The sequence below is a fragment of the Gastrolobium bilobum genome, unplaced genomic scaffold, assembly GCF_033153095.1.
Source record: "Gastrolobium bilobum isolate Gb01-03AN ecotype WA unplaced genomic scaffold, APGP_CSIRO_Gbil_v1 utg5060, whole genome shotgun sequence".
Lineage (NCBI taxonomy): Eukaryota > Viridiplantae > Streptophyta > Magnoliopsida > Fabales > Fabaceae > Gastrolobium > Gastrolobium bilobum.
Window position 1 is genome coordinate 689,238 of NW_026899124.1, and position 14,650 is coordinate 703,887.

At 32.8% G+C, this 14,650-nt stretch overlaps 2 protein-coding genes across 2 annotated transcripts; both read right to left on the bottom strand.

The window, feature by feature from the left end:
* Positions 1-298: 298 nt before the first annotated feature.
* Positions 299-1,576, bottom strand: LOC133287494 (MLP-like protein 43). Its single transcript, XM_061485124.1, has 2 exons — positions 1,352-1,576; positions 299-576 (listed from the first exon to the last, which is right to left on the bottom strand). Exons 1-2 carry the CDS (start codon positions 1,539-1,541, stop codon positions 299-301), a joined length of 468 nt encoding a protein of 155 aa, XP_061341108.1. The 5' UTR covers positions 1,542-1,576.
* Positions 1,577-13,245: 11,669 nt separating this feature from the next.
* On the bottom strand, positions 13,246-14,390 carry LOC133287495 (uncharacterized). The gene is made up of 2 exons (XM_061485125.1): positions 14,070-14,390; positions 13,246-13,932 (listed from the first exon to the last, which is right to left on the bottom strand). Exons 1-2 carry the CDS (start codon positions 14,388-14,390, stop codon positions 13,246-13,248), a joined length of 1,008 nt encoding a protein of 335 aa, XP_061341109.1.
* Positions 14,391-14,650: the final 260 nt, after the last annotated feature.

Here is a 14,650-nt window from a genome sequence, read left to right on the forward strand (position 1 = left end):
ATAATTTATTAAAGTAAAACCATACATGACTTTCAATACCGTAGGTGCAAATAACAGTAATTAACTAAACACATAATCTTTTATGCTTAACACAGTGAAGGTGGAGCAGAAACATCCCAACATCTCAGCTCCCACCTAGCTATTACCAACTGACTATATAAGCACAAACTTTTAACAAATATAAATATAATTTATAACACATTGAACAAGACACACATCACATCATCTTTTATTTGTCACACAAATATATAGAAATAGCATAAGACTTGAGTTCTTTTATTCATATAACCATATTTATCTATTGCTGATCCTGGGCAATAAGGTGAGAATCAATGTCATGGCTGACATCAATTGCCAACTGCAACAAGGTGTGAGGGTCAGGGATGTGGTCTTTTAGCTTCTCATATTCCATGGTCCAGTGCGCCACACTTCCCTCCTCCTGTGGAATAACATGAATTGTGATCCTGAAGCTCTTATAGTGCTCCAACAAGTCTCCCTCCAATACTTTGAAGGTTATTGTGTTGTTTTCTGTGTCTATGGCTTCAACCAGCTCCTTAGCCACACAAGCTTTTCCATCTATTTTGTTGTCCAAAGCAAAAAACCAAACACATTTTAACTAGATCATAGTAAGAGGAGCCATAATTAACCATGTTCATCAATTATACGAGGTATTGTAAACTAAGTAAATAATTATATAAGACATTGTTTTTGGTAAGCCATTTATATGAAGACATATTATTAATGGTAGATACTATTATAATTTTAAATTGTTTATATATCTTGACTAAAAGTCTAGATTAAATTCTTAACTCATAATTAATTCATAAAAGAATTAAAGAAAAAACTTTAATTTACATCAAATTATCCCAAGTTTTATATCCAAATTTTTTTGGCTATGAAAGTATGTGTGGTTCTTTTGAAACATGTTGTGGACTTGAATAAGGCCCATATCCATAAAGGGCCCAGACGACGTAAGCCCAAATATAAACTCTATAAATAGGAGCTAAAGATCACAGGTATGACTGATCTCTTTTAACCCTATTTTATGCAAACACACAACTCACACACACACCCCCTCTAGCTAAGGCCGTCATATTGTGTGTCGTGATTCGCTGTCTCAAGATACCTAATTCATAGGTATCTAAAGAAAAAGCACTAGATCCAACATCAACTATCTAACCTCAGGTTAGACATCTCTACCTAAGGCAGAACAAAACACATTTTGAACTCAGCACAACCACGAGGGAAACAAAACTCTCCCTATCAATTTTTTAACATTTTGAATCTTAAATATAAAACCAAGAGGCATTTACTAGTTTGTTGTCAAACATTTGGGTTAAAATTCACATACCATGAACATAATTCCAGAAGACGATAGATCCCTCAGTGCCCCATTCACCTTCATGAATTTCAACACCCTGAATTTTTTCAGGGCAAACGTTGGCAAGGTGGTGTGTTCTGCTACAGAAAACATCATGGAACTGTTCAGCAGAGGCCTTAATGTGCACATCAGTTTCCAGCTTTTCAACTTGAGATGCCATATTTGTTTCACCCTTCAAAAAACGAGGCTGCAGAAGAGAAAAATGAAACTATTTTAGATTTGTATATGAATTGTCGGTACAATGACCATTTTTATAGAAAAATGGATGGAAATTCTTCATGACATTTGAACTAAAACTTTGTACAAGCATTATTGTCCAATATTATATTTCGAGCTGATCTATTGTTGCCGACTCAGCACTATAATTGCTACGTGTGTTGATGAATTATTGGCAATGTCGCATTATTGTTATTGTGTATGATATTTAAAAAATATTAATTTGTGGGCATAATTATATGTTACTTCAGAAATATTCATAGAAAGAAAGTTTAAAAAATTTAAAAATTGCAATTTAAATAATAGATTACAGAATTAATATTATTTTCAATTATTTTGCGTAACTAAGGCAACTAATTGCCCATAAATTGGTTTGCAACCAGATGTATGCATAACTGCCACGTGGCACAAGCTGATTTCTTGAGTTGCGCTTAAACAATTGCGCAAATAGTTGGGTATCAATTCGGACACAACTCGCAAGAACTTGTCACATACAAGGGTGGTCACTGGGTAATATACAAATTTATATGTTATTTTTATTATTGTCATGTGGCAAGCTTTCATGAGTTGAGCCCAAATTAATGCGTAACTAATTGCGAATCAATTTAGGGTGCAACTTGTGAGTGCTTGTTGTCATGTGGTTGTGCATCAATTTTGGAGCAACCGGTTGTATTAAATGTCTAAAATATTTGAAAATCACATTAATTCTATAATTTATTATTTGAATTGCTTTAAAAAATAAAAAATTAGCAAGAAAGAAAGCACCGTACCTAGTTTTATATTCACAATTACATGATATTAAAAGATCAATATAGAGGTAGATTAGCTCTTGAAAATTAAAATAGCTTATAGTTGCTCTTATTTTTATCAGCCAAATTTGTTAATAAATAGTTGTTATTATGTTCTAACCAATATTGTAAGGGAAAATTATTTGTCCTTTTAAATGATATAAGCTTATGTCCTTTTACTCCCTTATAAATATATACTTCGGGGAATATATAATTATAATATTAAAGATTTTCCCCCTCTATCTTTAGAAACTTTTCAAAAACTTATTGCTGACGTGGAGAGAGAGAAAAAAATAACATTTATTTTTAATTATGTAAGAGTTTATTTTTTCTACAGTTAATGTAGATAAGATATCTACATTAAGCCCAAAACGACGTCATTTTGAGGTGGAAATCAATGTATTTTTGTAATTATAATTCATTTCAGAGTTATAATAGTCTTTCTCATTATAATTTTTTAATTTTTCAACTCAAAACGACGTCATTTTGAGAGTGAATTTAGATAACTTATCTACATTCACTGTAGCAACATTAAATCCAATTATGTAATCCCCGGAGTACGTAATTATAAAGGGTGAAATGACATATGCTCATATTCTTTAAAAGGACACTCATTAAACCCATATTGTAATACATGAAAGTTAACTATGACGAAAGACATCATAACAGTAATTTAAAAAGGAAATTATATTGTTATCAAAAAAAAAAAAGGAAATTATATTAGCTAATTAAACCGGTTAAATTGAGAATTAACTATAGTTTTATTTTTGATATTATTTAATTTAATTATAACTAAATTATAAATTCAATTAATTAAACTAATTAAATTATTACTCAAGAAAAAAAAAGTTGAGATCGTTCACAATTTTTTATTGGCACGTACATACCTTGATCATGTGACAGTAATCTGTACTTTTAATATTCTGTTATATACGATAACCCTAATTTGGAAGTTATTCTTCGCGTTGACTAATTTTGCACAGATCTCAAAATCTCAACTTGCTATTTTCAAGTGTTGTTGAATCTGCGAGAAAAACTTTAATGCACAGCGATTATCAATTTTGGTGCTCCATGTTATTAAAAGGAAAAAAAACAAATAGGACTTAAAGAGAGAGATAAAAAAGGTATGTGTAAAAGAAAAATTCATTTCAGTAAAAAAGAACACCAAATTCGACAATTCGGATGTATTGAAGTTTTTCTTTTTGATCTAGAAATAAATTTGTGGTATTATTGTTATATCTAGATTCTGTGCATTCAACTAATGAGATCATTACACATAAGAGGAGAGAAAGAGAATTTGACAGATGAAAAAGAATTTTGACTAACATGTAATATTTACATTAGGAGAATGCACTTAATCTTTGGTGCAATAGTAACACCAAAAATTTATTATTGATCTAGACGGCAACACGAACATTTGATGCCATGTGGATCTGATTCAGATAAATTAATGACAAAAATTTCACACGTACCTCTACATTACCATGATAATAACAAGTAATATAATAAGGTTACCTCTATATTACTTTAAAAATTATTATTTTTTGTTATAACGCCTTAATATTTTAATTCCATTTTTTTAGATATTTTAAATTAAACAGAAAAAAATATGTATATGAGCATTTCTTGAAATAAAACTAACACTTAATAAAATGAAAACAAAAGGTACTTCCGCTCGAGTTTTTTAATGAAGAATGCAAAAGAACAAACATTAAAGAAAATAAATACTCACCAAGTTATCCACATGACGTTACGTATAATAATAATAGTACTGTCTATCTTAAAATTATTTATATGTATTAATAGTAAGTTAGAGAGAAAAGAAATAATAAAGACTGAATAAAAAATAAATAAAAAATAAATAAAAACTATAAGAAAATTTATCATCAGTTTATTCTTGTTATAACATTGATAAATTGAATGTTTTAATATTGATTCGAAATATGAAAGAAAAGGAAAGAAAGTGTACAGAGAAAATAAAGAAAGATCAAAACATGAGTTCTTTAGAAAATATGAAAATATTTTGAATTCACGAATATATTTTTATATATAAGTTATGCCATTATATAGGATCCTAATAAACGTAAATAAGGGAATAATTACACTTCAATACACCATTAATGTATTGATGGTTATATAGTACATCAAAAGTAATGAAAAAGCAAAGAATCATGTATGTTGTGAAGTATATGAAATTTCATCCACAATATTTTACAACAATTCCTATTGGATGAGTATATATTATGAATTGCTAAGAAAAACTAAATAGAATAAAATTTTAGGGAAGGAAAAAGAGTATAATATTCATTCTAATTATCATGCATTGAATGATTCTTCCCCGTTAAAAAATCTTAAGCTGGAATAACTTATTGAGACAAAAACCGAACAAAAGAAAAAAATTATAGATCTTTGTTCATAATATCTTCCCCTCAAATGAGTCATATAACTACTACTAGAGTTAATTAATATTTCACCTTTGCACTCGCCGTATACCAATCCTATATAATAATTTCTCAAAACTTGACAAAGGGAATGATTTGATAAAAAAATCTACAAGATTATTCATTGATTAAATTTGTTCAATGTCTACTTTCTTGAAGTTCAAAGTATATAAATTTTTTGGCAAGATATGCCTGATCCTATCAGCTTTGATATATCCTTTCTTTACTTTTGTAATACAAGCAACATTGTCTTCATAGATTATAGTGGAAGAATTCGTAATCGATGTTAAACTACAAGAATTATTAATATTTGTTCACTACTACAAAAAAGTTGATTTGCGACGGGTAATAACAGTCGCAAATTTTGTCGCGAACTCCATCGTAAACACCAAATTTTGCCGCAAATAAGCTTTTTTTAGTAGTGGTTGTAACATATCTTAACAAAATACACTATCTTTCGGCTTCATATAAAGCAATAATCTTAGTGGTTGGAATATCTAGCTACTAGCATTTACTTGGTAGAATGCCAAAAACTTTTAATACCATTATAACAAAATAAATTACCGGTTTGAGAACAAGTTTTATGTGGATCAGATTTATATCTATCATCAGCATATCCAACTATATCAGAAGTAGTGGAATAATTGGAATAATATTATCTCAAATCTATGGTTCCTTAGAGATAACAAAAAATAGGTGTGATTCCATTCTAGTGTCTCCGAGTTAGCTCAAAACTAAAACGTGTTAATAAATTTATTGCAAAAGCAATATCTGGTCTTTTACTTTGTTCCAACAATATAAAAGCCCCAATTGCATTGTACACCAAGTACCTCTTCATCAGATTTTTTTTGGACGAAATAAATCCTTTAAGGGATCTAGAAATCTTATATCTAGTCTTTTAAGGGTTCTAGAGACCTTATAACCATAAGGGTGCTTAATGAATTAGCCTTATCCATGTTGAAGTGTTTAAGTAATCTTTCAATATATGTTGATAGATGGACAACGATTCCATTTTCTTTATGCTCAAGTTCTAGACAAGACAAAGTTTGGTTTTACCTGAATCTCTAACTTCAAACTCTCTTTCCAAATACTTAGTAGTTTTTTCTAACTCTTATGGAGTTCCAATTAAATTTATATCATCGATATAAAGTTCTTTAATAGCAAATCTGGTTTTTGATTTCTTAATAAACACTCATGGACAGATAAAATCATTCTTGTACCCTTCGTTAATTAGGTAATCACTTAGACTTCGATACCACATGCGATCAGATTACTTTAAACCGTAGAAAGATATTTGCAACTTTATTGATAATAAGTTATGGGGTGTGCATGCACACGACATTTTGAACCCTCGAATAGTTTCTTATAAATATCAGTGACTAATAAGCCAGAAAGATATGTAATTACAATGTCCATAAGACACATTTATAGTATTTCATAGTCTACTACACTAATTTGTAAACGAAACGTAATCATATCCATAATAGGAAAATATATTTCATCATATTCCCAGGTCTTTGAGAGAACCTTTGGGAAACATGTCAAGTTTTATATCTCACAATCTCATTTTTCTTATTTCGCCTACGAACAAATACATATTTATATCTAGTAGGCTTTACATTGTCGAGGAATCGAGTTATGTGCCCATAAACTTCTCGTTTGGCCAGAGAAGCTAATTCGTCTTTAATTGCTTCCACCCACTCAGGTCAATATTGCCTTTGACAACATTCAATAATAGATTGTGGCTCATAATAATATGCAATAGATTCTCAATATTCCTAAGGTTAGAGATCTTAGCATAGTTTTTTTATTGCTTTAGAGGGATTTAAGCTCTCCAGGAGCAAGCACAATACTAGGCTCTTTTAGAGTAGATTCTTAATTCTTTCCTTTCATTTTTGAGGAAAAATGTTCTTTGATCATATCAGTCTATCACGCTTCAATTGTGGTGAATTTTGATTTATTTTAGCATGTCCTTCAAGAATAGCTATCCTAGTTGGAGTATTCACAACTGAAATATGAGTCTTTGTTACTTTAGTAGCACTATTAAATGTATCAAGAAGTTTATTGGCTAAAGCACAAAGCTTGTAAATGAATTACACATTATGTCTCCTTTTAACATTTAGGACTCATTGGGTCTAATTGAGATAAATGTATTGCACTCTGGTAGATATCTTCAAATGGTTTCTTCTTTGTAGCCATGAAATTTTCATAGGTATCCTAGTTGAGGGAAATATTATCAATCTGGTAGTAAAAAGATCACTAGTAATAGGTTCCAAAAATCTTATAATGGATGGTGAATCAAAACCATCATAAATCCCCAAAAGACATTGAGGACCCATTTTTTCCTTTTTGGTGGTGTTACAGATACTTGTACCGTACTTCCAAAGGTGCATATAAATGTGAAATCTTATGTTTATAACTAATAACTACAGATAGGGAGATTGTAATAGACTAACACTAAGGTGCAATCTTATTAGAACTATCTCATACAAAACGACATAACCTTATGCAGAAATATAGATATTTATTTTCAATAGTAAAGGACACACAATAATTTGATGTGTTTCATCCATGATTATGCCAATCATTTTGAGTATGAACATGTGAAAATGGGTGTTCAACCCAGTGTTTCAAAACTCGTCCCGGTCATCGACTCGGTCTAGGTACTGAGTCATTGGTTCAACCGATTTAATTAAATTTATATTAATTTATATAATAAATATATTATAACGTGCCCTTTGACCAACAATTGAGGGTACCCTAGTGGTAAGTGGTGACACTACTCACTCCATTTAGTTCGATTCCCAGCAACTACAATTTTTTTAAAAAATAGCTTGACTCGGGTTTCATATGACCCGTCGAGTCACCAAGACTCGGTCGATTCAACCGGTTGAAATCGATTTAAGTGCAAGATCGATCCAATGGTCAGCTCGAATCGGTGAAGGCACCGGGTCACCGAAACCCGATTTGACTAGGTCGGTCCTATTCGGGTTTTAAAACACTAGTTCGAACTCAATGCCAAGTGAAATCTGGAAATTGTTCCCATAATTTTTTAATCTACATAAACAATCGTGCAAAAAGCAACATTGCGCGGAGATAATAGACAAACATAGAACATCTACAAGATACATACACTAACACCACAATCAAAATAGTCCACTTGGTGTTTGTATTGGTCCACAAGTACACCTTGAATTCTTTTGCAAGAACAATGGGGATTCAAGAGTAACCTTTGTAATAAAAGGTTTGATAATAAGTTTTTTTTGTGAACATGCTTCACAATTATAATCCTTGGATACAATATCTTTGTATTCTTTAAAGGATGTCATTTTATATTATGGATTATTCTACGCATCATTATAGTGCCTAGGTGACCAATACGATCATGCCATAATCCAAATTAATCTGTATTTATCAATTTCTAGGGAATGGTAGCATATGTTTCAATTGTTTTTAATCATGACACAATATGAACCAATTGACGAAGCTTCTAGCTTCTCATGGATTATTTTTTGACCCATCGTATAAGAGATAATTCCAAGATATTCCTTACTTTGTTCAGAAATAATCTCAATAAGGTACCTATTTTGTCATACATATTTTAAATTAAGAAAATTCCTGTTGGATATAGTGCTTAGAAATGCATTCTTAATATGCAAAATGATATTATTTAGCTAAACAACTATGGCATTTCCAAAAGCATCAACAATCTTAGTAGGACCAGATATTGTATGAACATGTGTCTACCGAAATGTCACATTCAAGAAAAAGTATTTATTACTAAACATGGAATGCATTAATCCATTATCAAGCAAATACACATATTTTTTCTCAATATTATTCATTGGCACTTATATTTACAACTTCAGGTGTCATATTTCATAAATATTACAATAATAGTTATAGAATCAAATAGAATAAATAAATTTTTATATAAATTCATAAGTATTTCATTATAAACCATGTCAAAAATAACAAAAATTACAATACGTAATAGGGAATTCCAACCAGAAAGGAATTACAAAACTTAACAAGCAACAAAATTATTTCAAAATAAAAATCTAAGCTTCATTCATCAGTCTGATGCCCGATCAAAGCCTTGGGAGGGTATTAAAGATATCATCTACATCCAAAGATGTATTTTCTAGTTCAAGAGCAAGAGGAATCCTACTAATAGAAATATTGTTGGTCTCAATAACAGTTATGGCTATGAGATTAATTTTAATGGCATAAGAATCACCATACTTGTCCTTATTTTCTAATGATGTCTAGTATAAATTAACAAAATACTTTGGCATTTGACAGGTACGTGACTAATGTCTTGTCATGTCACAACGATAGCAAACATTTTCATTAGCCACCTTATTTTCATTAGTCACTTTCATTTGCTTTTGGCACTTGAGAAAGAATTGCATAAGTAAAAGTGTAGGTCTTGAGAAACATGAGGAGTCACCTTCTAGTACAAAGAAAGATAATGAGGATAGTGTAGAAGATATGTATATGGCATTTGATTCTTATAGTGATTGCAATGAATGGATAATTGATACTGGATCATCCTTTAATATGACAGCTCATAGGGATTGGTTCTGCACTTATAAATTATATTCTAATGGTACAGTCAGAATGGAGAATGACATAACTCATGATATTATGGGGAGTGGGAAGGTAAAGTTAAAGATGAATGATGGAATAATCAAGAATCTGTCAGATATAATGCATTTTCAGGCCTTACCAGAAATTTTATCTCCGCTGGAAGTATGGAAGATGTGGGTATTAATTTCGGTTGACAAGTATTCATGCAAGCTGTCTCGGGGAGCTATGGTAATGGCAAGAAGAGAACATTATGGTAAACTATGGAAATCACTTCACACAATGTTCAGTAGTAAAAACTATGGAAAATGTATGGAGACTTTGACATCAAAGAAGTTGGTAGATGAAATTCCAAGCTATTCTATAGGTTTTAGATTATGTGAGCATTACCTACACAGGCAGCAAAATATGGTATCTTTTGAATTCATAAGAGGAAGAACTAAAGGGATCCTAGACTTGATATACATCGATATGTTTGGGTCCACCCTGGTAGTGAAAAATCAAGGCATTTGTGAGTTACTGTGGCTAAAAATTGTACTTGATGATCTAAAAATAAAATGTGAGGGACCTATGAAGCTGCTATGTGATAATAAGTCCGCTATTTGTATAGCTCATAATCCAGTTCAACATGATCGGACTAAACATATTGAGGTCGACCGCCATTTCATCAAAGAGAAACTTGATAGCGGGTTGATTACCACTCCATACATTCCCACTGGGCGTCAATTAGCTTATCTATTGACAAAGGAGCTTCCTTCAGATAGATTTCAAGAACTTGCTAGCAAGCTGGGAATGATAAATATCTATTCCTCAGCTTGAGGGGGAGTGTTGTAAATAGTAATTATGTAGTCATTTATTAGTAATTATGTAGTCATTTATTAGTAATCATGTAGTCATTTATTTGTATTTATTTAGTCCGTTACTTGTATATTGGGCCAAGCCCATTAGGTCAAAATTAGGTCAAGAAGTCTCTATAAATAGAGACCCCTATGTACAGATTCAAATACAATTCAATAATATTTCAAATACCCTCTTCTTTCAAGTTATTATGATTCTTTTACTCATAATTTTGTAATGTGTAGATATATTTCTTGTGCAGCAAGGATAGGTGTTTGAAAAATTATGCGAGTTCAAGACATTGATGGAAAATTGGTTTGATAGAAAATCAAGGTGATGAGAACTGACAATGGATTGTTCAGTAAAATTTGATCAATAATGTGCGAACAGTGGGATTGCAAGGCAAAAGACAACACATTATAACCTAACAAAAATGGGGTGGCAAGGAGGTTGAATCAATCTCTAATAGAGAAAGCACAAAGTATATTGAGTGGTGCAGGTTTGGCAGCTGAGTTTTGGGCAGAGATAGTGGCTACTGCTTGCTATATGAAAAATAAGTCTTTTACATCGACTTTGAAGAATAAGACTCCATTGAAGTACTGTTTAAGAAGAGGCTAGACGTATCTCATATCAGAGTATTTGGCTATAAGGCACATGTGCATGTACTAAGGAGAAAAGAAACAAGCTTAACATTAAATTAGAAAAATGTATCTTTATTGGGTATAAGGATGGCATCAAAAGGGTACAAGTTGTGGAATCCAAATACTAAAAGTGTAACTTTTTTTTTTTGATAACATTAAGGGGCGAAGCCCCAACTAAAAGTGTAACTTACAGTAGAGATGTTGTGTTCAAGGAATCTAAGCTAAATAAGATTTTTTTGGAAGCTATTGAAAAGCCATAAAAAGTGGAGTCAGATGTGAGTTTTAGAATATATGCAGTAAATACACAGGTTGGAGTGGAAAATTCAGATTTTGAGGTTGTTGAATATAACGGGGTAGAAGATGCACATTCTGAAATTGAGGGTAAAAATAAACATCAGTGTTAAGGAGGTCTGTTGCGAAATCGGCAAGTATATCGTTCGTTTCAAGTAATAAAAGTGATAAGTAAAGATCGTTCCCTCGAGGATTAATGCACCAAGTATTAATTTAACTATTTCCCTTAAGTTGGAAAAGAAGATTGGTTTGATTGTGAAAGTGATTGATTGTTGCAATTTTAAAAATAGAAATTTAAAAACAATAATATTTAAGAGCATGCAATAATTTATCAAGAACGTCAAGAAATTATGAAATTGATTAAAAATTGTAAAAAAGACTGTAATCAGGATGCACTTCACCTCCGATCCTCCCTTATATTCCTATATTGTATTTTATAATTAACTAATTGGTTTGCTCAGACAATTCATTATTTTCCTATAAAATAGTTGAACCCTAATGTCTTAATGATTTCAACCCTTTAACCCAATTAGAATCCTAGTGTCCTAGTAATTCCTCTTGAATTAAGCATTAAGCAAATGAATTAAAAGTCTGCAATCTATGTAAGCCTATGTCTAGGTCACGCACAAATTGTTATTCTACCCTTGTCCAGATTAAAACCCCAATATATCTATTGTGAGCCCTAACCCTCAAAGCCCTGTAATTTAGAGTGATCAGTTCTAAACAGGATATGGAAAAATTAACACAGGCAAAATAAAACAAACTAACTAATTAACTTATAAAAACAGTATAGGAAATATAAAGGAATCACATTGGGTCCGTGATCCCGACTACAAAAAGAAACTAGCCAGACATAGCCGACTCTAACAAATTAAAGAAATAAAAAGTATTCATGAAAACAATAAAGAAAAAAGTAGCACATCAAATACCTCCAATGATTTTTCAATCATATCAGAAATTATGGAAAACATGCACCTTTGAAAAGTAGCAGGTGCATTGTAGAGGCCGAACGACATCCTTCTGTAGGCGAACACTCCAAAGGAGCAAGTGAAAGTTGTCTTTTCTTGATCCTCTGGTACAACAGGTATCTGATTGTAGCCGGAATATCCATCTAAGAAGCAGTAGTATGCATGTCCGGACAATCTTTCCAGCATCTGATCTATGAAAGGGAGAGGAAAGTGATCTTTTCGTGTGGCATCATTTAGTCTTCTATAATCCACACACATTCTCCACCCTATTATGGTTCTGGTGGGAATCAGCTCATTGTTCTCGTTCTTGATCACTGTAACTCCACCTTTCTTTGGCACTGTTTGAACTGGACTTACCCATCCAGTGTCTGAGATCGGGTAAATCATGCCGGCATCAAGGAGTTTCACTACTTCCTTTCGGACTACCTCTTTCATGGTAGGATTGAGTCGTCTCTGAGGCTACCTCACAGGTTTGATGTTGTCTTCCATGAATATTTTATGAGTGCAGAAGGAAAGATTAATTCCTTTTAGATCAGAGATGGACCACCCTATGGCTGTTTGGTGGTCTTTGAGCACTTTCATCAACTTGGCTTCTTCAGAATCGGATAACTCGTTGTTGATGATGACAAGATAAGTCTCTTCATCTCCTAAGAAGACGTATTTTAGAGTAGGTGAGAGCTCTTTTAACTCCACCTTTGGTGTTTCAACTGTGATGTCTGACTCTTTCATCTTCAATTCTTCCATTGGAATTTCAGCATTTTCCTTTGGAGTGTTCTCATCAAAGAATTCAGTCTCTTCTTCAAGAGTCTGATCATCTTTCTTTTCAAGGAACAGTTCTTCAAGAATGTCCAACAGAAAACAGTCGCTATTATCCTCAGCATGCTTCATAACATCAAACACATTGATGGTGACCTTTTCGTCATCCAATCTCAGCTCCAATTTTCCTTTCTCCATATCTATCATAGCTCTGGTTGTGGCAAGGAATGGCCTACCCAACAAAAGAGGCATGTCTCCTTCTTCTTCCATGTCAAGGACTCCGAAGTCTGCAGGGAAGATGAACTTATCTACCTTGACAAGTACATCTTCAATTACTCAGTTTGGTTTTCTTAACGTTATGTCAGCAAGTTGGAGAGACACCATAGTAGGCTTCAGCTCAGAAATTTTGAGATACTTCATCATGGAAAGTGGCATGAGGTTTATGCTTTCTCCAAGATCGCACAATGCCCGGCCAACATTAATGTTGCCTATCGCAATCGGGATGTTGAAACTCCCTGGATCTCGAAACTTTGGGGGAAACTTTTTCTGAATTATGGAGCTGCACTCCTGTGTGAGAGCTACTGTTTCAAATTCCTGCAACATATGCTTTCTAGACAAAAGATCTTTCATAAACTTAGCATAGTTAGGAATGTTAGCTAAAGCTTCAGCAAAGGGAATATTAATTTGCAACTTTTTAAACATTTCTAAAAACCTGGCATGTTGTTGCTTTTGTGCTTGCTGCTTTGACTTTATGGGATATGGTGGTTTCTCAAAGCATGAGAAATCGCATTGTTTCTTTGGAGTCTCTGCATCCTTCTCCTTTGCCTCTTCTTTGTCTTTTTTCGCAGGCTCTTCGGTTGCAGGTGTTACCTTATCTTTTTCTTGCTCTGATTCAATTACTGGTTCATCAACTTTCTTTTTCTGAACCACTTTTGGCTTTTCTTGAGGAGTAATCACTATTTCGCTTCTTGTGATGATTGACTTGCAGTCTTCTCGCGGATTTACTATGGTGTTACTTGGAAACTGGCCTTTAGTCCTCTCTTCTAATTGTCTTGATTGACAGTTGGCCGATCTGGTTCTTTAAGTTTCTGAGAGATGCATCCTGATTTTTGCGACGAGTCCTTGTCTCATTTATGAACATATCAATTGTCTTCGTTAACTATATCAATTCTCTCTAGCTCAGATGGTTGAGTCTGTGGAATTGGAGGAGGTTGTAAATATTGGTTGGATTTATAATCCAATCCTCCTTGATTCTTCCACTTGGAGTTGAAATTGTTCCTTACATTGTTGTTCTGATTTCTTTGAGGATTCTGCTGAGGCCTCTGATCATACCAGATCCCATTAACTTGGATTGGTTCTGATCCCATGAGTACGTTGCACTCATTGGTTTCATGATCTCCATGACAGTACTCAAAGGGGAGTGTCTTTGCTTGATCTAACGAAGGATGAAGCGTTTCAAATTTGCTATTTAAAATAGCCATCTGTTGTGAAAGCAGCTTCTGTTCATCTAACTTGGCATCATAGCTGTCTAATTGAAGGACTCATTTTCTCGGTTGAACTGCCATTGATACGTTCTCACTCCTTACCATATAATCAATCAGCTCTAAAGTTTGAGTTGCTGTCTTCTTTCTTTTGGTTCTACCATCTGCACCCTTGACAATCATTCTAGAATATGGAGTCATCCCATTGTAGAAGACTCTGACTTTCTTTTCGTCCAGCAAATCGTATTGGGGGCACTTTC